Source organism: Salvelinus fontinalis, chromosome 5 (assembly GCF_029448725.1).
Source record: "Salvelinus fontinalis isolate EN_2023a chromosome 5, ASM2944872v1, whole genome shotgun sequence".
Taxonomy (NCBI): Eukaryota; Metazoa; Chordata; class Actinopteri; order Salmoniformes; family Salmonidae; genus Salvelinus; species Salvelinus fontinalis.
In genome coordinates, this window is record NC_074669.1 from 52,339,838 (window position 1) to 52,364,880 (window position 25,043).

A 25,043-nucleotide genomic window follows, 5' to 3' on the forward strand; every position below is an offset into this window, starting at 1 on the left:
ACAGCTTAAACTAACAGACTCAATGTCTGGGCGCTCTTGTCGAGTATCTCAGACTATGTCACGTTATTTGTAGATGATTGTATGGACTGTAGGCTACAATGCTGTTTTCTCAAAGAAAAAAACTGAGGGGAACCAGTTGGAATGAGCTACTGTATCTCTTCGGTATGTGCCCTTTGATTTTTGTGACTGTGGTTGTAGAGACTTGAGACTAGCGACAGCTGTCGTTAAACTCATTTGTGACACCTTTAGTCATTTTTCCATGTGATACAGAAACGTCATATATATATAGGTAAGCTGTACATGTAGACTTATTAGTCTTATTAGTTATGTTCCCAAATATAATTACTATATCTGCAGGCTTGGCTACCTGATGCTTTATACCATTTTATGGGACTTCCACTGTTGTTCCAGGCGTAGCGTACACCCTCAAGTTACACAACTGATATAAAAAGAGGCATTGACCCATTTGATAAGGTTGTAGGGAGTTTTTCTGTGCAAAAGCAATTAGACAAGTATAGCCGCAGAAAGCAGTTTGATGGTGGGCGCTGTTTTTGTTAGTTTTTTTCCTTTTTTATTTTTCAGGGGGTGCTACAGCACCCCAATTTCGTGTGGCTATGTTCACAAGTGTTGATGGCTACACCTAACAACAGTTGTGTGATACAAATTTTGCAGACAAACTCTCTGTTGTATCTCATAGAGAAAGCGAAGTTGATCAACTTGAGTAACTCAAGGTGACTTTGTTATCTATTTCTCTGAGACTAGTGATCTGACTGCAACCAATGTGCCTCTTATTTGAATGTTGGGCTTGAACGTGAGCTCACACACGTCATTCCCCTCTATGTTCAGGATGGAGAAGAGAGAGCATTTTCTCTTGGTAACACGATTTTATCAACTCACTGCATTAGATGTTTGTCCAACTTGCCTAAAGCGCTGCTCTTGAACAAATTCCCTTTTCTGAAACTGTAACATGAACAACTGTGTTTATGATTCGTATGATGTTTTAAAACATTATTGTCATGATAAGAACTAGAGTTGGGAATCTCCTCCATGGTGTTATATTATTGAATGACAATGAGCCCAGGTCCATAAACAAAATGAAGAACCCCGTTTCTCAAATGTTCAGGGACTATTTCCTGGACACAGATTAAGCCCTGGACTAAAAAGTATGCACAATGTAGAATCTTCATTAAAATAGGGTTTTAGTCCAGGACTAGGCCTAATATGTGCCTGGGAAACAAGCCCTCAAAGTATTTAAGATGTAGTGTGAGAAGGAAATGATGTGGGTTTTCAGGTTTTGGTTTTGTCTGTCAGATCTATCTCGAGTTTCTTGACTGAGGTGCTTGTGAACTGTTAAGGGACTGTACGTTATTTATAATGAGGGATACCTGGAGAAAATCTGGCCTCTGTAACATATATTGTTACACTCCCTGAACGCTTGAAAAAAGACAATTGACCCTCCTCTGTACCCAAAATGAAACAAAGTGGATAGCAGAGAACATGCCTACCGTTTACCCTCAATCCATGGACAGACCAGAGCCTTTAGATATGTCGTTTTAGAAACTGTTCTTCATTTTGTAATCATTAGCCTACATGCCAAAGTTGTCAGACGGTTGTGGATTCACACTCCACCGCGGACAAGGGCACTGCATGAATCTATCATCTTATTTGAATTCTGAGAAGAAATTGCCTTTTATAAACACATTGATGTTTTTACATTTACTTCATTTTACATGATTGGAGACAAGCAGAACCTTTAATATAGACAATGAATGAGCGCCTGCTGCAGCACCAGAGAGGTTGTGATTTCAATACAGGCTGTTAAAAAAGAGGATTAGGAACAGTGCTAACAGTGTAAAAAGGAACCAGTTACATCTGAAGCATCTAATCGTCGAATTTGAGAAAAATACATTTGTTTTAACACAAAGCCGCATATCATCAGGTAGGCCTACAGTATATGCACTTGTAACTTTTTTTACACTCAGGAAACTATCTACTAATTTATTATATTTCATTCCATGTTATTGTTGTTACAAAATAGATTTGTGTTGACTGTGGGCATGGGAATATAAGAGCATTTGCTATGCTAAATTAACAAACTAGGCATGCATAGCTCACCACATGATACTCAAACCAAAGACTGGACAAACTCGTGTTAATTCAAAGGCACTGTAGAATGACTGTATAGTTTAAATAGCCCTGCAATAACCCCCAAACAAGAAACAGGTGATACCAATAAAGACATAATCAACAGAAAAAAGAAAATGGAATCGGTGGCAGCTAGTAGACCGGTGACGACGACCGCCGAGCGCCGCCCGAACAGGAACAGGAGCCACCTTCGGTAGAAGTCGTCACAGTACCCCCCCCCCCCCCCCCCCCCCCCCCCCCCCTGACGCACGGCTCCCGCAGCGCGCCGACACCGGCCTCGAGGGCGACCCGGAGGGCGGGGCGCAGGGCGATGGAAATCACTCAGCAGTGATGGAAATCCCTCGATGTCCAGAGGGGGCGGAGGGACCTCCGGCACCTCACCTTCCTGCAGGGGACCAGCTACCACCGGCCTGAGGAGAGACACGAGGGGTTAATACGATAGTAAGTAGGGAGCTGTAACCTATAACACACCTCGTTTATCCTCCTCAGGACTTTAATTGGCCCCACACACTGCGGCCCAAGCTTCCGGCAGGGCAGGCGGAGGGGCAGGTTTCGGGTCGAGAGCCAGACCATGTCCCCCGGTGCGGACACGGGGGCCTCACTGCGGTGGCGGTCAGCGCTCCTCTCCTGCTGCCCACCAGCTTGTTTAAGTGATTCCTGGACGGCTTCCCAGGTCTCCTTTGAGCGCTGCACCCACTCCTCCACCGCAGGAGCTTCGGTCTGGCTCTGATGCCACGGTGCCAGGACCGGCTGGTAGCCCAACACGCACTGGAAAGGCGACATGTTCGTGGAGGAGTGGCGGAGTGAGTTCTGAGCCACCTCCGGCCATGGGACGTACCTCGCCCATTCTCCTGGCCGGTCCTGGCAATACGACCGCAGAAACCTACCCACATCCTGGTTCACTCTCTCCACCTGCCCATTACTTTCAGGGTGAAAATCCGAGGTCAGGCTGACCGAGACCCCCAGACGCTCCATAAACGCCCTCCAAACTCGGGACGTGAACTGGGGACCTCGATCAGAAACGATGTGCTCAGGCACCCCGTAGTGCCGGAAGACGTGGGTAAACAGGGCCTCCGCAGTCTGTAGGGCCGTAAGTAGACCGGGCAACGGGAGGAGATGGCAGGACTTAGAAAACCGATCCACAACAACCAGGATCGTAGTATTCTCCTGAGACGGGGGAAGGTCGGTGAGAAAATCCACCGACAGATGAGACCACTGCCGTTGTGGAACGGGGAGGGGCTGTAACTTCCCTGTAGGCAGGTGTCTAGGAGCCTTACTCTGAGCGCACACCGAACAGGAGGAGACATAAAACCTCACGTCCTTCACTAAAGTGGGCTACCAGTACTTCCCTTTAACTTCTTTGATATAGGGGGCAGCATTTTCACTTTTGGATGAATTGCGTGCCCATAGTGAACTGCCTCCTACTCTGTCCCAGATGCTAATATATGCATATTAGTATTACTATTGGATATAAAACACTCTGAAGTTTCTAAAACTGTTTGAATGATGTCTGTGAGTATAACAGAACTCATATGGCAGGCAAAAACCTGAGAAAAAATCCAAACAGGAATCATTCTGAGACTGGTCAACGTTCAACTCATCGCCTATTCAATTCCCTGTAAGATATGGATCTGTTTGCACTTCCTAAGCCTTCCACTAGATGTCAACAGTCTGTAGAACATGGAATGAAGCCTCTAGTGTGATGTGGGGCCGGATGGGAGGTGTTTCAGTCATTGGTCTGGCAGAAGGCCAGTTCCTGGTCATGCTCTTTCCTCAACTTCTACAGACACAAAGGAATTCTCGGGTTGGAACGTTATTGGATGATAACAACATCCAGAAGATTGATTCTCTACTTAGTTTGACCAGTTTATTCGACCTGTTATATAACTTTTTGAAGTTTTCGTCCGAGTTCGCCTGCATCACTGTTCCAAGATGGCATAGCAGTTCAGACGTCATTTTGTCTTCGTATTGTCGTGTCCTGTATATATATATATTTACACCTTTCTTCGCATATCTTTATATATTTTATTATCCAAGAACTCAACTACAAAAGCTTTCCTGCAACCCGCCTCACCAATTACAAAAAAAAAGTATTATTTACCTAAAATCTGAAAATCCACAGTGGAAGCTAGCCAGAGGCTAACCAGAAGCCGGCCAGAAACTAGCAAGAAGCTACCCAGAAGCTAACTAGAAGCTAGCCAGTAGCTAATCTGAAGCTGCCCAGAAGTTAGCCGGTTTGCTGGCTAGCGTTGGTGTTTCAGCTGCCCACGTTTTGTGGTCTTCAGATATTCCTATAGCTCGATAATCTATCGGCACTTTTGTGCAACGCGACTCGGACGGGAGCATACCGGGTCTATTTTTCTCAGTGTCTCCGGATTTCAGCCGCAGGCTCCGGACATTTGCACCTTGATTTCGCAGCTAGCTAGCTGCAAACCGTGTGACTATTGGCTTACGTCGATCCCGGAGCAAACTTAAATTATTCCGGAGCTAGCCAGCTGAGGAGTTCCATCAGCCATTCCTGGGCTACAGTCACCTATCCGGACCCATTTTTTCTTTTTTTGTTTTTTTGCTGCAGATGCGGAGCCCCATCGGGCCTTCACGACTGACTGCCGACGTTATCTGCCCGAGGGAGTTATCCAACTGGCACCTCCGTCGCAACGTTACCTGAACGCTCATCTGGGGCCCGCTAATCGTTAGCTGTCTTATCGGCTGCTATCTGAATAAGTATATCGGACAATTTTTCTTGGGTCACTATATCTATTTTGCCAATTGGATTGATCCCCTCTACCACACGGAACCCCACTAATCTACCGACGGAAACGCACGAGGTGTCTAAAAATAGACTTCCATCCTATGCTATCTTGCTACCGATAGCCATCTACCCGGCCAGCTGTCTGGATCGCCGTGACCCCAACCAAACTCTACTCACTGGACCCTTATGATCACTCGATTAAGCATGCCTCTCCTTAATGTAAATATGCCTTGTCCATTGCTGTTCTGGTTAGTGTTTATTGGCTTACTTCACTGTAGAGCCTCTAGCCCTACTCACTATACCATATCCAACCTTTCAGTTCCACCACCCACATATGCGATGACATCACCTGGCTTCAATGATGTTTCTAGAGACAATATCTCTCTCATCATCACTCAATGCCTAGGTTTACCTCCACTGTATTCACATCCTACCATACCTTTGTCTGTACATTATTCCTTGAAGCTATTTTATCGCCCCCAGAAACTTCCTTTTACTCTCTGTTCTAGACGTTCTAGACGACCAATTCTCATAGCATTTAGCCGTACCCTTATCCTACTCCTCCTCTGTTCCTCTGGTGATGTAGAGGTGAATCCAGGCCCTGCAGTACCTAGCTCCACTCCTATTCCCCAGGCGCTCTCTTTTGATGACTTCTGTAACCGTAATAGCCTTGGTTTCATGCATGTTAACATTAGCAGCCTCCTCCCTAAGTTTCTTTTGTTCACTGCTTTAGCACTCTGCCAACCCGGATGTTTTAGCCGTGTCTGAATCCTGGCTTAGGAAGACCACCAAAAATTCTGACATTTTCATCTCTAATTACAACATTTTCAGACAAGATAGAACGGCCAAAGGGGGCGGTGTTGCAATCTACTGCAAAGATTGCCTGCAGAGTTCTGTTTTACTATCCAGGTCTGTTCCCAAACAATTTGAACTTCTACTTTTAAAAATCCACCTCTCTAAAAACAAGTCTCTCACCGTTGCCGCCTCCTATAGACCACCCTCTGCCCCCAGCTGTGCTCTGGACACCATATGTGATTGCCCCCCATCTATCTTCAGAGCTCGTGCTGCTAGGCGACCTAAATTGGAACATGCTTAACACCCCAGCCATCCTACAATCAAAGCTTGATGCCCTCAATCTCACACAAATGATCAATGAACCTACCAGGTATCACCCCAATTCCGTAAACACGGGTACCCTCATAGATATCATCCTAACCAACTTGCCCTCCAAATACACCTCTGCTGTTTTCAACTAAGATCTCAGCGATCACTGCCTCATTGCCTGCATCCGTAATGGATCAGCGGTCAAACGACCTCCACTCATCACTGTCAAACGCTCCCTGAAACACGTCAGCGAGCAGGCCTTTCTAATCGACCTGGCCGAGGTATCCTGGAAGGATATTGATCTCATCCCGTCAGTTGAGGATGCCTGGATATTTTTTTTAAATGCCTTCCTCACCATCTTGAATAAGCATGCCCCATTCAAGAAATTTAGAACCAGGAACAGATATAGCCCTTGGCTCTCTCCTGACCTGACTGCCCTTAACCAACAGAAAAACATCCTATGGCGTTCTGCATTAGCATCGAACAGCCCCCGTGATATGCAACCTTTCAGGGAAGCTAGAAACCAATATACACAGGCAGTTAGAAAAGCCAAGGCTAGCTTTTTCAAGCAGAAATTTGCTTCCTGCAACACAAACTCAAAAAAGTTCTGGGACACTGTAAAGTCCATGGAGAATAAGAACACCTCCTCCCAGCTTCCAACTGCACTGAAGATAGGAAACACTGTCACCACCGACAAATCCACTATAATTGAGAATTTCAATAAGCATTTTTCTACGGCTGGTCATGCTTTCCACCTGGCTACCCCTACCCCGGTCAACAGCACTACCCTCCCCTCTGCTACTCGCCCAAGCCTTCCCCATTTCTCTTTCTCCCAAATACAGTCAGCTGATGTTCTGAAAGAGCTGCAAAATCTGGACCCTTACAAATCAGCCGGGCTAGATAATCTGGACCCTTTCTTTCTAAAACTATCTGCTGAACTTGTTGCCACCCCTATTACTAGCCTTTTCAACCTCTCTTTCGTGTCGTCTGAGATTCCCAAAGATTGGAAAGCAGCTGCGGTTATCCCCCTCTTCAAAGGGGGGGACACTCTTGACCCAAACAGCTACAGACCTATATCTATCCTACCCTGCCTTTCTAAGGTCTTCGAAAGCCAAGTTAACAAACAGATTACCGACAATTTCGAATCCCACCATACCTTCTCCGCTATGCAATCTGGTTTCAGAGCTGGTCATCGGTGCACCTCAGCCACGCTCAAGGTCATAAACGATATCTTAACCGCCATCGATAGGAAACAATACTGTGCAGCCGTATTCATTGACCTGGCCAAGACTTTTGACTCTGTCAATCACCACATCCTCATCGGCAGACTCGACAGCCTTGGTTTCTCTAATGATTGCCTCGCCTGGTTCACCAACTACTTCTCTGATCGAGTTCAGTGTGTCAAATCGGAGGTTCTGTTGTCCGGGCCTCTGGCAGTCTCTATGGGGGTGCCACAGGGTTCAATTCTTGGACCGACTCTCTTCTCTGTATACATCAATGATGTCGCTCTTGCTGCTGGTGAGTCTCTGATCCACCTCTACGCAGAAGACACTATTCTGTATACTTCTGGCCCTTCTTTTGACACTGTGTTAACAACCCTCCAGGCGAGCTTCAATGCCATACAACTCTCCTTCCGTGGCCTCCAATTGCTCTTAAATACAAGTAAAACTAAATGCATGCTCTTCAACCGCTGCCTGCACCTGCCTGCCTGTCCAACATCACTACTCTAGACGGCTTTGACTTAGAATATGTGGACAACTACAAATACCTAGGTGTCTGGTTAGACTGTAAACTCTCCTTCCAGACTCACATCAAACATCTCCAATCCAAAGTTAAATCTAGAATTGGCTTCCTATTCCGCAACAAAGCATCCTTCACTCATGCTGCCAAACACACCCTTGTAAAACTGACCATCCTCCCAATCCTCGACTTCGGTGATGTCATTTACAAAATAGCCTCCCATACCCTACTCAATAAATTGGATGCAGTCTATCACAGTGCCATCCGTTTTGTCACCAAAGCCCCATACACTACCCACCACTGCGACCTGTACACTCTCGTTGGCTGGCCCTCGCTTCATACTCGTCGCCAAACCCACTGGCTCCAGGTCATCTACAAGACCCTGCTAGGTAAAGTCCCCCCTTATCTCAGCTCGCTGGTCACCATAGCAGCACCTACCTGTAGCACGCGCTCCAGCAGGTATATCTCTCTGGTCACCCCCAAAACCAATTCTTCCTTTGGCCGCCTCTCCTTCCAGTTCTCTGCTGCCAATGACTGGAAAGAACTACAAAAATCTCTGAAACTGGAAACACTTATCTCCCTCACTAGCTTTAAGCACCAGCTGTCAGAGCAGCTCATAGATTACTGCACCTGTACATAGCCCATCTATAATTTAGCCCAAACAACTACCTCTTTACCTACTGTATTCATTTATTTATTTTTGCTCCTTTGCACCCGATTATTTCTATCTCTACTTTGCACTTTCTTCCACTGCAAACCAACCATTCCAGTGTTTTTTTACTTGCTATATTGTATTTACTTCGCCACCATGGCCTTTTTAAATATTTTTATTTATTTATATATATATTTTGTTTGCCTTCACCTCCCTTATCTCACCTCACTTGCTCACATTGTATATAGACTTATTTTTCACTGTATTATTGACTGTATGTTTGTTCTACTCCATGTGTAACCATGTGTTGTTGTATGTGTCGAACTGCTTTGCTTTATCTTGGCCAGGTCGCAATTGTAAATGAGAACGTGTTCTCAATTTGCCTACCTGGTTAAATAAAGGTGAAATAAAAAAAATAAAAAAATCTGTGCGAGCGTTTGGACATGTGCACTAAACATGCTAGCAAAAGTAGCTACTTAAACATAAGTAATGGACATTATCGAACAAAACAACGATTTATTGTGGATCTAGGATTCCTGGGAGTGCATTCTGATGAAGATGATCAAAGGTAAGGGAATATTTATGATGTAATTTCGTATTTCTGTTGACTCCAACATGGCGGAGAAATGTTATTTTTGAGCGCCGTCTCAGATTATTGCATGGTGTGCTTTTTACGTAAAGTTTTTTTGAAATCTGACAAAGCGGTTGCATTAAGAACAAGTGTATCTTTAATTATATGTAAAACATGTATCTTTCATCAAAGTTTATGATGAGTATTTCTGTTATTTGACGTGGCTCTCTGCAATTTCTCCGGAAATATTGGAGGCATTTCTGAACATGGCGCCAATGTAAACCGCGATTTGTGGATATACATATGCACATTATCGAACAAAACAAATGTATTGTGTAACATGATGTCCTATGAGTGTCATCTGATGAAGATCATCAAAGGTTAGTGATTAATTTGATCTCTATTTCTGTTTTTGTGACTACTATTTTTTGCTGGGAAAATGGCTGTGTTTTTCTGCGGCTATGTACTGAGCTAACATAATCGCTTGGTGTGCTTTCGCCGTAAATCCTTTTTGAAATCAGACATGTTGGCTGGATTCACAACATGTGTAGCTTTAATTTTGTGTCTTTCATGTGTGATTTCATGAAAGATTGATTTTTATAGTAATATATTTGAATTTGGCGCGCTACATTTTTTCTGGCTTTTGGCCAAGTGGGACGCTACCGTTCCACATATCCCAGAGAAGTTAAGACCCCGCACCGTCCTCTCAATACCCGGATGACCCGAAGAGGGTAGCGTATTGGCCCAACGAATCAATTAGTCACGAACACCAAGCGGCACGTACTGAAGACCCGCTGGACACTGTGGGGGCGCAGGTTCCAACCGTAACGCCCGCTCGATGTCCGCGTCCACCTCCCATACCACTGGTGCCACCAGACATGAAGCTGGAAGAATGGGAGTAGGATCGATGGACCGCTCCTCGGCGTCATAGAGACGGAACAGCGCGTAAGCCTTAGTGTTAACTTCTTCGGGGCAGGGGGCAGCATTTTCACTTTTGGATAAATAGCATGCCAAAATTCAACTGCCTGCTACTCATCCCCAGAATATAAGATATGCACATTATTAGTAGATTTGGATAGAAAACACTCTGAAGTTTCTAAAACTGTTAGAATCATGTCTGTGAGAATAACATAACTTATGTAGCAGGCAAAACCCTGAGGACAAACCATTCAGAATTTTTATTTTTTTGATGTCACTGTCTTTTCAATGAGTGTTCTTAGAGACACCAGATTTCTAAGGGACTTGCTTGCAGTTCCTACCGCTTCCACTGGATGTCACCAGTCCTTGGACATCGGTTGAGGTTATTCCTTTGTGTAATGAAGAAGTAGGGCTATCGTAAATGAGGGTCACATTAAGTAAATTGTTTGAGTGAGGCACGTTATGAAAAAAGTTGCGTCAGTTTGTTTTCTTTTTGTATTGAACACAGATCATCCCGTCTTCAAATTGATCGATTATTAACGTTTAAAAATACCTAACGTTGTATTACAAAAGTGGTTTGAAATGTTTTGGTAAAGTTAGTGTTGCCTGCAGTGTTGAAATATGCTACTCTTTGTTTACTGTTGTGCTATCATCAGATAATAGCATCTTATGCTTTCGCCGAAAAGCCTTTTTGAAATCTGACATGTTGGCTGTATTCACAACGAGTGTAGCTTTAATTTGGTATCTTACATGTGTGATTTAATGAAAATGTGATTTTTATATCATTTTATTTGAATATGGGGCGCTGTATTTTGCCTGGCTATTGGCCAGGTGGGACGATTGCGTCCGATAGCACCGATGGAAACTCCTCTACACCTACCTGAACACTCCTCTGACCACACCTGGAGAGCCCCCTGCTTCCATGAAATCTTAGGATTGTGACTAGCCAGCCAGGGAATCCCCAGCACCACTGGAAACGCAGGTGAATCAATAAGGAAGAGACTAATCCGCTCCCCATGATTCCCCTGCGTTACCATGTCCAGTGGAACCGTGGCCTCCCTGACCAGCCCTGACCCTAACGGTCGGCTATCTAGAGAGTGCACGGGGAAGGGTTGATCTATTGGCACCAGCGGAATCCCTAACCTAAGAGCGAGTCCGCGATCCATAAAGTTCCCAGCTGCACCTGAATCGACTAGCGCCTTATGCTGGAGAGAAGGAGAAATCTAAGGGAAAGAGATTAGTAAAAACATGTGACCAACAAGGAGCTCTGGGTGAGTCTGGTGCTGACTCACCTGGGGTGACCGAGAAGTTCTCTGCCTGCCCTCTCGACTCCCAGACGAGCTCCTCCAGCACCGATCGGCAGTGTGTCCTCTCCGACCACAACTGGTGCAGGAGGAGCCTCCTCCTCCGGTTCCCCTCGATGCGCCCCCCCCCCCCCCCCCCCCCCCTAACTCCATAGGTATTGGAGCGGGAGGGCCGGGAGGTGGAACTAACAGAACCTGTTCTGGACGCCCGCGGGCAGCTAGCAGGTTGTCCAGTCGGACTGACATATCTATGAGCTCGTCGAGGGAAAGGTGTCCTGACAAGCTAGCTCCCTGCGGACATCCTCCCGGAGGCTCCCGGAGGCTGGTCCGGAACTCCAGCGCGAAGTCCTGCGTGCTCCTCTTCTCTTGCCGAAGGTGGAACAGCCGTTTGCCCGCTACACTGTGCTTCCATTGCAATGTACAGAGCGTACTGCAAGTTAAGAAAGATTACGTTTGATAGTTATGATAACAACAATAATGATAATAGTAAATAATAATAATACTCCCCCAGGAATATATTTCAGGATGTAGAAGACATCCCCCCCAAGAAATCACAGCATGTCACATCAGCGTCCAGCTCTGCAGGAGTTTGTAGTGTAAAAACTGTACAAAATAGGTCCCAAAAAGTGTCAAGAATAATTAACAAGAAGAAGTATGAGCAATAACAATAGTGTGCTTTGCATGCTGCAAGCACAGAAATAATAATAACTTTTCATATGTTATAACAGAAAATAGGACTAATATAACATACTGAATAGCTAGCATCTTACCATCAAAACAAACACCCCACAGTTGTTTGAGAAACCTTGCTTTGGTCGGCCCTGTGGTTTGAACAAGGTGCAATTTTCAATATATGAATGACAATCAAATGGTACAGTTCAGCGGAATAATTTAAAGGAACATCTAACCTGAACATCATCCACACCAAAAGTCCTCCAAGGTCCAGGGGACAAGATCCGAGCAATGTTTCTGTGAACACAGTGTATGTGAAAGTAAAGAAAAAGTACAATTCAACAGCTTTTTATACTCCAGCATGCATAACAGTTTTGAACACTGTTGGAGCTGAATTAGCCCAAGTATTTTTCACAACATGTATGTCACGCCCTGACCATAGTAAGCTGTTTATTCTCTGTCTTGGTTGGGGCGTGATAGTGACTTGGGTGGGTCATCTAGGTGAAATTGTATTTCTATGGTGGCCTGATATGGTTCCCAATCAGAGGCTGCTGTTTATCGTTGTTTCTGATTGGGGATCATATTTAGGTAGCCATTTCCCAATGGTTATTCGTGGGATCTTGTCTACAGTTAGTTGCCTGAGTGCACACCAGTAGCTTCACGTTTCGTTTGTGCTTTATTGTTTTGTTTTGGTCAGTTTCGATTTATTAAAAATATGTGGAACTCTATGCACGCTGCGCCTTGGTCTACTCATTTCAACGAATGTGACAATGTATGAGTTTTGCTGTACCAGAAAATTTATTTTTGACTGCAAACACACCATTTCTTACATCAATGCACTCACATGCCAAAAATCTTTCCTTGGACACTGTTTCAAAACAATCTGTATGCTTTCTTCGTAAATGTGTTTTGAAGTTTTTTCTTATTTAACTTCAGTTTGCAGTGTGGAAAAGTTACAATGACTTTTGATCTGCCATGTATGTTGGGACCAGGGGATGTCATTATTGTATATACAATGTGTAGGCTTTGTAGACTCGCTATGTGTAACTAAGGGAATGGCATCAACAATACACATTTAGAGCCAGCCAAACAAAACAAGGCATTGAAGAAACACAGACATTCAACAATGAAATCAATTACATAACTGTACATGGAAACCTAGGCTTACTGCTCATGTAGGCAATTCTGTCCAAATAAGATTACCTCGTTGTGAGCAATTAGCTAGCTCAGGTGCAAATGGGTGCTATGCTAACATCAGTGCGGTAGTTGGTCATATAAAAACATACCACTACACTGGTATAACATGAATATTACAAAATACTTTATGCATAATGACAGTCTTACTTACTTCCATGGTTTATATTTTTATCCATGTAGGTTAGCTTAGGTTCGATTTAAGATTCGCTTTCGTTCACGTTGATACCTTCAACGTTTACCTCAACTTGGGTGACCTTGAAGGAGACGGGAAGAGTTCGGGTTAAACGCGTTTGACTCCGCCCACATTGAGCCCGGCTCCGACGTTTGACTCCGCCCACATTGAGCAAAGGCCCCGAACTGCACACTGCAGTCAGGGCTTCTCGAGGAACTTGGGCTAAATTGAGGTACTTGTCCAATAAGAAACACCTGCTTTTTTTCAGTTGCAAAACTTTTTGATATGTTTTTCTATGATGTGAACTAATGCAAATATATTGTAAACGCATTCGATGTGGCAGCGCCGCCTGTAACGGCAGATTTCCTTGGCTCAGGTCTCCTACCTAGCTTAGCCACACACCCCGTGTGCCTCCCCCCAAGAAATTATTGGGGCTGACTCTCGGGCTTCCAACCGCGCCGCCTCCTCATACCAGCGCCTCTCTGCCTTCGCTGCCTCCAACTCTGCCCTGGGACGGCGATATTCCCCTGGCTGAGTCCAGGGTCCTTTGCCGTCCAGAATCTCCTCCCAAGTCCATGAATCCTGTGTCTTTTGCCGCTGCTGCTGCTGTCCTTTACCACGCTGCTTGGTCCTTGGTTGTTGGGTGATTCTGTAACGGCAGATTTCCTCCTCTTCGTCTGAAGAGGAGGTGTAGCAGGGATCGGACCAAAGCGCAGCATGGTTAGTGTTCATCATGTTTAACAACGACAAAAAAGGAGAACACTACAAAATACAAAAACAACAAATGTGGAAAACCGAAACAGTCCTATCTGGTGCATAGACACAAAGACAGACGACAACCACCCACAAAACCCAACACAAAGCAGGCTACCTAAATATGGTTCCCAATCAGAGACAATGACTAACAACTGCCTCTGATTGAGAACCATATCAGGCCAAACAAGAAACCCCACAAAGAAACAGAAAACATAGACTGCCCACCCCAACTCACGCCCTGACCATACTAAAACAAAGAAAAACCAAAAGAACTATGGTCAGAACGTGACACCGCCACAACATATTGAAAAATACTGGGACAAATGCTGTCTCACCAAATGTTTTTCTGTGGCTCAGGTTTATAATCTACCTGACAGATAGGACCAGTCCAGTTTCTTTGATGTTAGGAAAGGTGTCCAACAGGTTGATTTTAGGTCCTGTATGTCTTACTGTCTATATATAATATATTGGTCTTTCTGCAAAAAAGATTAACATACTGTATGCAGATGACACTGTTGTGTATACAGTTGTGGCCAAAAGTTTTGAGAATGAAACAAAGTTTGCTACTTCAGTGTCTTTAGATATTTTTGTCAGATGTTACTATGGAATACTGAAGTATAATTACAAGCATTTCATAAGTGTCAAAGGCTTTTATTGACAAATACATGAAGTTGATGCAAAGAGTCAATATTTGCAGTGTTGACCCTTCTTTTTCAAGACCTCTGCAATCCACCCTGGCATGCTGTCAATTAACTTCTGGGCCACATCCTGACTGGTGGCAGCCCATTCTTGCATAATCAATGCTTGGAGTTTGTCAGAATTTGTGGGGTTTTGTTTGTCTCTTGAGGAGTCTCTTGAGGATTGACCACAAGTTCTCAATGGGATTCAGGTCTGGGGAGTTTCCTGGCCATGGACCCAAAATATTGATGTTTTGTTCCCCGAGTCACTTAGTTATCACTTTTGCCTTATGGCAAGGTGCTCCATCATGCTGGAAAAGGCATTGTTCGTCACCAAACTGTTCCTGGATGGTTGGGAGAAGTTACTCTCGGAAGATGTGTTGGTACCATTCTTTATTCATGGCTGTGTTCTTAGGCAAAATTGTGAGTGAGCCCACTCCCTTGGCCGAGAACCAACCCCACACATGAATGATCTCAGGATACTTTACTGATGGTAGTTCTCACCTTGTCTTCTCCGTACAAGCTTTTTTCCGGATGCCCCAAACAATTGGAAAGGGGATTCATCAGAGAAAATGACTTTACCCCAGTCCTCAGCAGTCCAAACCCTGTACCTTCTGCAGAATATCAGTCTGTCCCTGATGTTTTTCCTGGAGAGAAGTGGCTTCTTTGCTGCCCTTCTTGACACCAGGCCATCCTCCAAAAGTCTTCGCCTCACTGTGCGTGCAGATGCACTCACCACTGCCTGCTGCCGTTCCTGAGCAAGCTCTGTTTTGGTGGTGCCCCGATCCCACAGCTGAATTAACTTTAGGAGACGGTCCTGGCGCTTGCTGGACTTTCTTGGGCGCCCTGAAGCCTTCTTCACAAGAATTGAACCACTTTCCTTGAAGTTCTTGATGATCCAATAAATGGTTGATTTAGGTGCAATCTTACTGGCAGCAATATCCTTGCCTGTGAAGCCCTTTTTGTGTAAAGCAATGATGATGGCACGTGTTTCCTTGCAGGTAACCATGATTGACAGAGGAAGAACAATGATTCCAAGCACCACCCTCCTTTTGAAGCTTCCAGTCTGTTATTCAAACTCAATCAGCATGACAGAGTGATCTCCAGCCTTGTCCTCGTCAACACTCACACCTGTGTTAACGAGAGAATCACTGACATGATGTCAGCAGGTTCATTTGTGGCAGGGCTGAAATGCAGTGGAAATGTTATTTTGGGATTCAGTTCATTTGCATGGCAAAGAGGGACTTTGCAATTAATTGCAATTCATCTTATCACTCTTCATAACATTCTGGGGTATATGCAAATTGCCATCATAAAAACTGAGGCAGCAGACTTTGTGAAAATTAATGTGTCATTCTCAAAACTTTTGTCCACGGCTATTTGGCCACTGTTGACCAGGCTTTTTCGGAGCTGCAATCGGCCTTTGTATGCATTTAAAACCAAGTACATGATGTTTCCAATTCTCCTAAAAATGTATCTGGATGGTGCCCACATTGATCGCGTCCCACTTATAAATATCTGGACATCTGGATTGACTAAAAGTTATCTTTTAAAAAGCTTATGGAAATAAGCGTCTGACCCTTTTTTTCAATTTTCATCTAAAATGGCATGAGCAAATCAAACTGCCTGTAGCTCAGAACCTGAAGCAAGGATATGCATATGCTTGATACCATTTGAAAGGAAACACTTAGAAGTTTGTGGAAATGTGAAATTAATGTAGGAGACTATAACACTTTAGATCTGGTAAAAGATAATACAATTAAAAAATATATATTTTTGTACCATCGTTGAAATGCAAGAGAAAGGCCATAATGTATTATTCCAGCCCAGGCGCAATTTAGATTTTGGCCACTAGGTGGCAGCAGTGTATGTGCAAAGTTTTAGACTGATCCAATGAACCATTGTATATCTGTTAAAGATGTTATATCAATACTGCATGATTGGTTTATTAATGCATTTTCATGTTCATAATTGTGCACTCTCCTCAAACAATAGCATGGTATTATTTTACTGTAATAGCTACTGTAATTTGGACAGTGCAGTTAGATTAACATGAATTTAAACTTTCTGCCCATATCAGATATGTCTCTGTCCTGAGAATTTATTTTGCTACTGACACCCTCATGCTAATCACATTAGCCTACGTTAGCTCGAACATCTCGGGGGGACACCGATCCCGTAGAGGTTACTTAGTTGAGAATAAAATGAGCTTCTTCTTTGTAAATAGATCATGCCTCTCCTTGAACAGCAGAAAGCAGATAATTCAGTCAGCTTTCCTGCCAGTACTAGACTAAGATGACACCATTTATATATGAGTGCAACTGCCACTACACTGAAACCATTAGATTCAGTTTAGAACAGCACACTTTGCTTTATTACAAATCATTGCATTTTATATCAGTCTTCTTCTTATTATTATTATTTTATATGAGTCTTATCAGTCTTGTAGATCAAATCACTGCTCTCTTTTTGTTTATAAAGCCCTCTTGTGCAAACTTCTGTCATTCTTTAAAAGCTTACATTTATTTAACTAGGCAAATTCAAATGTTCAATGATTTCCTAGGAACAGTGGGTTAACTGCCTTGTTCAGGGGCAGAATGACAGATTTGTACTTTGTCAGCTCGGGGATTTGAACTGGCAACCTTTCAGTTATGGCTATGGTTAGAGCATACCTTCCAGTTATGCTCTACCCACAAGGCTACGCTGCCACCCCAAATACTTATTAATCTAACTGCATTGTCTGATTTACAATAGGCTTTACAGCGATAGCGTACCATGCGATTGTCTGAGGACGGCGCCCCACATCAACATATTTTTCAACCAGCACAGGCTTCACAAAATCACAAATAGCGCTTAAATAAATCACTTACTTTTGAAAATCGTCCTCTGTTTGCAATCCCAAAGGTCCCAGCTACAACATGAATGGTCGTTTTGTTTGATAAAATCCTTCTTTATATCCCCAAAAGTCTGTTTAGTTGACGCCATCGATTTCAGGAATCCACTCGTTCAACATGCAGACAAAGGAATCTAAAAAGCTACCGCTAAACTTCGTCCAAACAAGTCAAACGACATTTCTATTTAATCATCAGGTACCCTAAAATATAAATAAACTATAATATTTCATACGGAAAGTAGTATGTTCAATAGGAAAGTCAAATTACTAAGCACACATCCTCTTCCTTGCGCGCCGAAATACTGATATTGTTCCAGTGGTCTCTATACAAAAACTCAAAATTCTTACTCATTTTTTAAGAAACAAGCCTGGAACCTTGAACAAAAACTTTTGACATCTAGTGGAAGCCATAGAAATTGCAATCTGGGAGCCAGAATTACATAGGATCCATAGCTTTCTATTATAAGAGCCTGGGACCTCAAAAAATAAATGCTGGCTGGTTTTCCTTCGGATTTTTGCCTACCATATCAATTATGTTAAAGTCTCAGCCATTTTTTGAAACTTCAAAGTGTTTTCTATCCAATGATACCAATGATATGCATATCCTGGCTTCTGAGTGGCGCAGCGGTTTAAGGCACTACATCGCATTGCTTGAGGTGTCACTACAGACCCTGGGTCGATCCCAGGCTGTGTCACAGCTGGCTGTGTCACAGCTGGCTGTGATTGTGAGACCCATGAGGCGGCACACATTGACCCAGCATCGTCCGGGATAGGAGAGGGTTTGACAGGCTGAGGTTTCCTTGTCCCATCACGCTCTAGCGACTCCTGTTCCGGGCCTGATGCATGCGGCTGGCTTCCGGGTTAAGTGGGCATTGGAACAAGAAGCAGTGCGGCTTGGCTGGGTCATGTTTTGGAGGACGCACGGCTCTCAACCTTCACCTCTCCCAAGTCCGTATGGGAGTTGCAGCGATGGGACAAGACTATAACTACCAATTGGATACCAAAAATTTGGGGGGGAATAAAGGTGTATGTCTCGCGGGCCGGATTGAAGTGCCCGGCGGGCCGTACTTTGCCCCCCATTTACTCTACATGGAACCCAAAAGGGTTAGACTGAGAACCAAAAAGGGTTTTACCTAGAATCAAAAAAAGTTATGCTATGGGGACAGCCGAAGAACCCTTTTGGAACAGTTTTTCTAAGAGTGTGTACAAACAAATTCGTAGAGCTACCAGTCCTGTCATTTCTTTCCTAACTGTCTTTCCCAACTGTCATCAGGCCTTTACAGTTTTTCTCGATTGCTAAGACACTTTCAATTAAACTTTTAATGACACATCATAACCATAACCATTAGGTTATGACACATCATAGCAAATGCTAAGCAATTTTTTTTGCAAAACAGTAATCACAACTCTCTACAAAAGAAGCAAAATTCAGTTGATTAAATCATGTCAAACTAAATTAAAACATTTGGTCACAGCTGATATAAATGATTCCCATGATTGTGAACTACTTCTGAACATGTGCAAAACTTCTTTGCACAATTGTTCAGTCAGCAATCAGTCCTTATTCATGCATTAAAGAGGTCACTCACCTCTGAATTGCTGTTTGCAAGAATGGACCAAGTTAAAGGCAGAGGGCAAGGTCAACGGAGAGGTAGAGGGGCCAATAGAGGAAGAGGGGTTCAGATGTGACATTCTTTCTGCATTGGTCATCTTTGGTCAAATCATTTTAGGACAAACGAATACACCCCATGCTGTGATATGGTTACTTGTCTTTATGGTCATGCTATAATTATAGTATCAACAGATGACCCAGAAATATAAGAGGTTTTACCATGTATGGGTATATTGATAGTTGTAGTTAGTATTTATTGGGCCGTTGTGTAAAGATTTTTTTTATTAGGTAATAAGTTGTATGTTTTGATGGATGTAGTTGATTTTGTGTCATGTATTTAAGTCTTAATGCATTTCGCAAATGAAATGTGTCATTTTGGCCAACTTGTTTCAGTTTGGGGCTGACTGTTAGTTGTTTAGAAAAAGTTATTTCTGTGTGGACACTTCTCAAGCAATCAAGAACAATTAATTTGCTACATTGCTATGTTTTTAGAGAAGAACTATGATATTTAAGTCAATGCGTTGATATTGAGTCTCTCTTCCTCTCCACAGTTCTCTGCTCAGCACAGCATTCAGCCCAACCTGAGACTAGGCAGGTGAAAGGCATCGTGGGAAAGTCTCTCTCTTTTCCAGAAAAGGTGTTGAAGTCTGGCACTTTACTTTATGAAGACCTTGGCAATATTGCACAGGTGCACCCTGGTAAACAATGTAATACAAACCTTGAGAAGAGATTTGAAAACCGCCTTCACTGGAACAATGTTACTGGATTCTTCACTTTGTCAGACCTACAAATAGACGATTCTGGGATTTACACTGTGGACAATGCAGATGAAGAGATGACCGATGCATTTCAGCTGACTGTGTACTGTAAGTGTGTGTGTGCTGTAAATTACTAAATCATTAAAGTGGCAATGAGCAGTAGAAACAATACTAAAGCTGTTGCTTTATTGGTTCGGTAAAAAGCTGAGGGATGTTTCTGGAGAAATGTAACCACTGTCAAATTCATAGACAGAGCTATGGATGCAAGGACTGATCAACCATTATATAACAATTATAGTTGTAACCATGTTTTTAGACTATATATAGTGTTTGCTTACAATTTCTTTGTTTACAAGCACTGGAGTTAAACAAGCTGATGGGTTCTCTGACGAGTCTAAGCTCATGAAGCATTTATGAGTCATTTTCTTCAGGAATCAATGTGTCCAAATCATGAATGTATAAGTCCAAAAATGTATGTAGCATCTGCTCTTTGACAATTTAAAGATAACTACCATGTCACCAATTCCCATTTATTCATTATTTGTCTTCCAGTTCTGTCCAAACCTCAAGTGACAGTCCATGACAGCAGCTCCTGTAGTGTGGTGTGTTCTGTGGAGAACGGGAGAGATGTGACCTTGTCCTGGTACCGAGGAGAGGAGAAACTCAACCAGACGAGCAGCCCTGACCTCAATATCACACTCTCTCTACCTCTCAAGGTGGATGAACAGAACAGAGAGTCTTACAGATGTGAGGCTGCCAACCCAGTCAGCAAGGAGACAGCTGTTGTTCCAAATCCCTGTATAGAGAGTGATCCATCCAAGGTGGCAGGTAAAAACATATACAGTAGCAATGTTAAATTGCAGATATCCAGACAATACCAACTTGTATATGAAGCAATAAGTATTGTAGAGCTCATTTTATGAATCCCAATGTTTAAATTAAAATATTGTTTGCTCTCTTTTTACTTTAGATGGTGATGAGAGGACTCAAGGTTGTCTTATTATTGCTGTAATCTGCGTTCTGGTTGCTTCAGGTCTTGTTGGACTTGCAATCTATCTTAAGAAGAGGAGAAACGGACACTCACATGCAGGTATTAATCTTATAGGTGGGTGAGGTCATTCTCCTTGTGCACAACCTTTTTTAATTATCAAGGATCGTGTTTTGGAATAGGTAGGAAATGTTTGCCTGAACAACGGATGCAGGTCAAATGAAGAGGTGTATCTTCCACACTTCCTCTGCTTGGTCAGACAGTTGCATTATTTCAGACCACTTCTCTAAATGTTGAAAATGCAGAAGGCACATACACACAAGCAGACTCTGACAATATTTATAGCTTCTCTGGTGGAAAAAAGAGTCCTTAGTGTTTGTGGAACCTGTCCTTGGGGTGAGCATTTGTGCATATCTGTCAGTTACTCCCACCCACACTGTATGTTTCATTTCCTTTATTTGCCTTCATAGATTCAGCTGAAAGAAAACAAGATGACATTCACTATGCAGAGAACTCACAGTAAACCAGCAGATAACCAGTTTAGTAATAATGCTACAGGCTGATAAACATAGGAGATGAAATACAGCAGCTTTTGTAGCCCTCAAGGCTACAACTGTAGGCTTTAGCTCTGTGCCAGTGAGTTAATGTGGTCTTGAGTTGCACAGACCACTTGAGTTTGATAACCGGCCTGATGTCACTGCAACCAGTTTTGCCCATATGAAATGTTTGGGTTGCACAATGAGAAGCCACACTTCATATTGTACATACAGTACCAGTCAAACGTTTGGACACACCTACCCATTCAACCGGCCTCACAACTGCAGACCACATGTAACCATACCAGCCAGGACCACCACATCAGGCTTCTTCACTTGCAGGTCATCTGGGAGGGGTGGGAGGGTTGGGCCTGGCTCCCAAGTGGGTGGACCTATGCCCTCTCTGGCCTACCCATTGCTGCGCCCTTGCCCAGTCATGAGAAATCCATAGATTGGAGCCTATTGGATTAATTTCAATTGACTGATGTCATTTTATGAAGTGTAATTCAGTAAAATCTTTGAAATTGTTGCATGTTGCATTCATATTTTTGTTCAGTATAGTAATGCCTTTGATCTTCCCGTGTCTTTTACAGTATTTGTCAAGTCAGTGGACTTTTAAGCTTGGCTTCTTGGCTCCTCCCACTAGATTTAGGAATGTTCTAGATGTGTTGACTGTTGAGTTACTTAATGCAGAACAATGAGAATAGACAAGAGAGCATCAGACGTGTCTTGTTTCCTTCCTCTGGTACAAAGTATCTAATAACGAAACACATCATTATTTTTCTTTAACTTTCTTGCTACACGTTTTCTTCCCCGCGTCTCTGCCCCTCTTTCCTTGTCCCTCTCAATCCTTCCCTCTCTACCTCTTTCCCTCTCCCTGTCTAGGAGGAGCGAAGAGGTATACCAGAACTGGATCTGCTTAGAGACAACACTAACCTGAACATTAGTTTATTATACACTCCAGTAACATCACATGGCTGCCAGCGAGGATGTTGACACAGCATGAAGGAGAGAGAGAACAGCAAGTTACTGAGAGGGTAACATGATAATTCACATCCAAGAGAAGGTGTTACCTCTTACAGTGGATGTTGAGACAAAATTATAGTAAATATTCATCTGGAAAACTTAATGGAGGCACAGTTGTTACTGGAGGAAATTCCCATTTAACGATTGTGCTGTTATCATTTCAAACTTCCTTTGTTGGTCATTCTCACAGTCTCTTGTTGATTTGGGGGCTCGATGAGATTCACTGATGCAGACAAATTCAATAACTATGCCTAGGGTTATTAGTAGGATGATCCCTCTTTTCAAGTGCCCATTGTCCAAATGTATAGGTTATTAAAACAAATGGAACCTCTTTTAATACAATTAATTAGTGTACTTACTATACTACTGCTGTGCCAAAGCTTCTTTTCAGTATTGTCTGTTCTGTTGTTTAAATGTAGGTGCCGCCCCTGTATATTTTTTTTATAACTGGTCATTATTTAGCTTGCCAGTGGATAGCAGCTGTGAACATAAAAAGTAGATGTTTGGTGAGAAAAAGCCACCTACTCCTCAGCACAATGGCTATAAGTGTAATGGCTTTCGTTGGTGGAAGGACCAAAATGCAGCATGGTACGTATCCATAATATCATTTAATCGAGAATGAATACAAAATACAAAAGAACAAGAGAATAAATGAAAATCGAACTAGTACCGATTGGTACTAACACATGAAACAATCACCCACAAAACACAATAGAAAACAGGCTACCTAAATATGGCTCCCAATCAGAGACAACGACTGACACCTGCCTCTGGTTGAGAACCATACTAGGCAAAACACATAGAAATATAACATACAGAACAAAACAAAGAATGCCCACCCCAACTCACGCCCTGACCAAACTAAAATAAAGACATAAAAACGGAACTAAGTTCAGAACGTGACAATTAGGCTACGTTGGAAACCACCAAATTCTGTTGAAACATTTCTGAGTGGTAGATCTTGATTTGCTTTTTGACTCAGAAAGTGATCTTTGGTGACATTTTACTCTTATTGCTTTTCACAAAATGCAGACTTGATTAAGTGTAGTTCAGATCTTGCTTTGACAATAACTGTGTTCATGCAGTTTGAATGTACGGTTCAATGTTTTGTTGTGGACCCCAGGAAGAGTTTTGTGCTCTGAGCCAGTGTACACCAATTTGTACTCTGAGTCAGTGTACTGTATATTGTAAGTGTAGCTTAAATCATGTGTCAGCAAAATGTTCTCTAACCGTTCTATGCTTTTACATTTGGACTGTGGTCATGCATTATTGTGCCAATTTATGTTTTATATAAAAACATGTCTTGTAAATTCTTCCATGCCAAATATAATTTTAATCACATTTGGTCAGAAAACATGAGTGCCTCATTTATCATTCTGTGTATTTATGTGATGTGTTTTTCTACAATTTTCAGATTGTGCAATACATTTTAACTTCCTGATTCCTGATCTTTAGCATTATGGTCAGTGTGAAGAACTGTCTTTGGCTCCTCCTAAAACAGATGTTTCTGCAGCTCACACTGACAACCCCTCCTTCAGTGCACAGTTGTCAGGGTGTTGAACTTTTTCACCAGAAACCAGCATATATGTATAACTAATTAAGTGTATAAAAAAAATACTTTCCCACAATCTCTTTCACCTGCTGAGTTTCAGACTGAGCTGAATGCTGGGCTTCACAGAGTAGATAGCTTAGATATCTCAGTATCAACACACTTGTCACAAAGTAGAGTATATATTATATACGTAAGCTACACCATTTAGAGTCTGTTTTTTCCAGTTAAGACCCCAAAAACGGCAGTCTTGTTTTGCTCATGCTGCAACACTTGTCATGAAACTAACTACAACATTTTCACCCATCTCACTTGTCTGCCCATGATCTATTTAATAAAGCACATGACCTGTTCCTCAACCACTCGTCTTTCACTCTACCATCTGGCCTCTACGTGACAGATAGACACTGATCACGTAATCACAGGAAACCACCAACATTTTCTGTTTAGAGTGGAGCAGTCTAACTAACCTTTAACATGCCTACTTTGGATAAAACTCATGAATGAAAAGCTGATCGGTATTACATTTGAATATATTGGTTGGGCACATCCTCTATAGATAGTTACATCATCATAGATGGAATTGTCCTCAAACTTCATTGAAATGGGTAACACAAACAAGTCTATACTGTTCCTGTATTAGTGTGAGAAAAAGTAATTGGAGAGAAGGAAAGTCATCTTTCAGAGGAAAATACCCTTTAATTAACTCAGATCAATTCTAACGAGAGATTAATCAGTTAACAATCACAGACACTGTAAATGTGGAGTTTATAATCATTGTTCCAGATGTCTTGTGAATCAAAACAACCAATCAAGTGTTGGCATGCTCTGTAGTTATGGACTCAATGGAAAGACGTTTGGTATTTTACTTAAATCTTTTCACCTCCAATAATTAGTATTGATTATAAAGACAGAAGGTTACTTAAGAAAAATAAATTGGAGGGAGGTTGGTTGAGGAGGATGGGTAGGGTGTATATCGCGACCGTCTAGCAATCCAAAGGTTGTGTGTTTAAGTTGCATC

At 42.8% G+C, this 25,043-nt stretch overlaps 1 protein-coding gene across 2 annotated transcripts; it reads left to right on the forward strand.

The window, feature by feature from the left end:
* Nucleotides 1-24,381, forward strand: LOC129855815 (leucine-rich repeats and immunoglobulin-like domains protein 1). 2 transcript variants are annotated; one of them, XM_055923847.1, is made up of 5 exons: nucleotides 1-162; nucleotides 19,717-20,031; nucleotides 20,476-20,751; nucleotides 20,894-21,028; nucleotides 22,333-24,381. In XM_055923847.1, exons 1-5 carry the CDS (start codon nucleotides 99-101, stop codon nucleotides 22,368-22,370), a joined length of 828 nt encoding a protein of 275 aa, XP_055779822.1. In that variant the 5' UTR covers nucleotides 1-98; the 3' UTR covers nucleotides 22,371-24,381. The 2 variants fall into 2 exon arrangements, with proteins under 2 accessions (XP_055779822.1, XP_055779823.1); XM_055923848.1 differs by having other exon boundaries at nucleotides 20,894-21,013.
* Nucleotides 24,382-25,043: the final 662 nt, after the last annotated feature.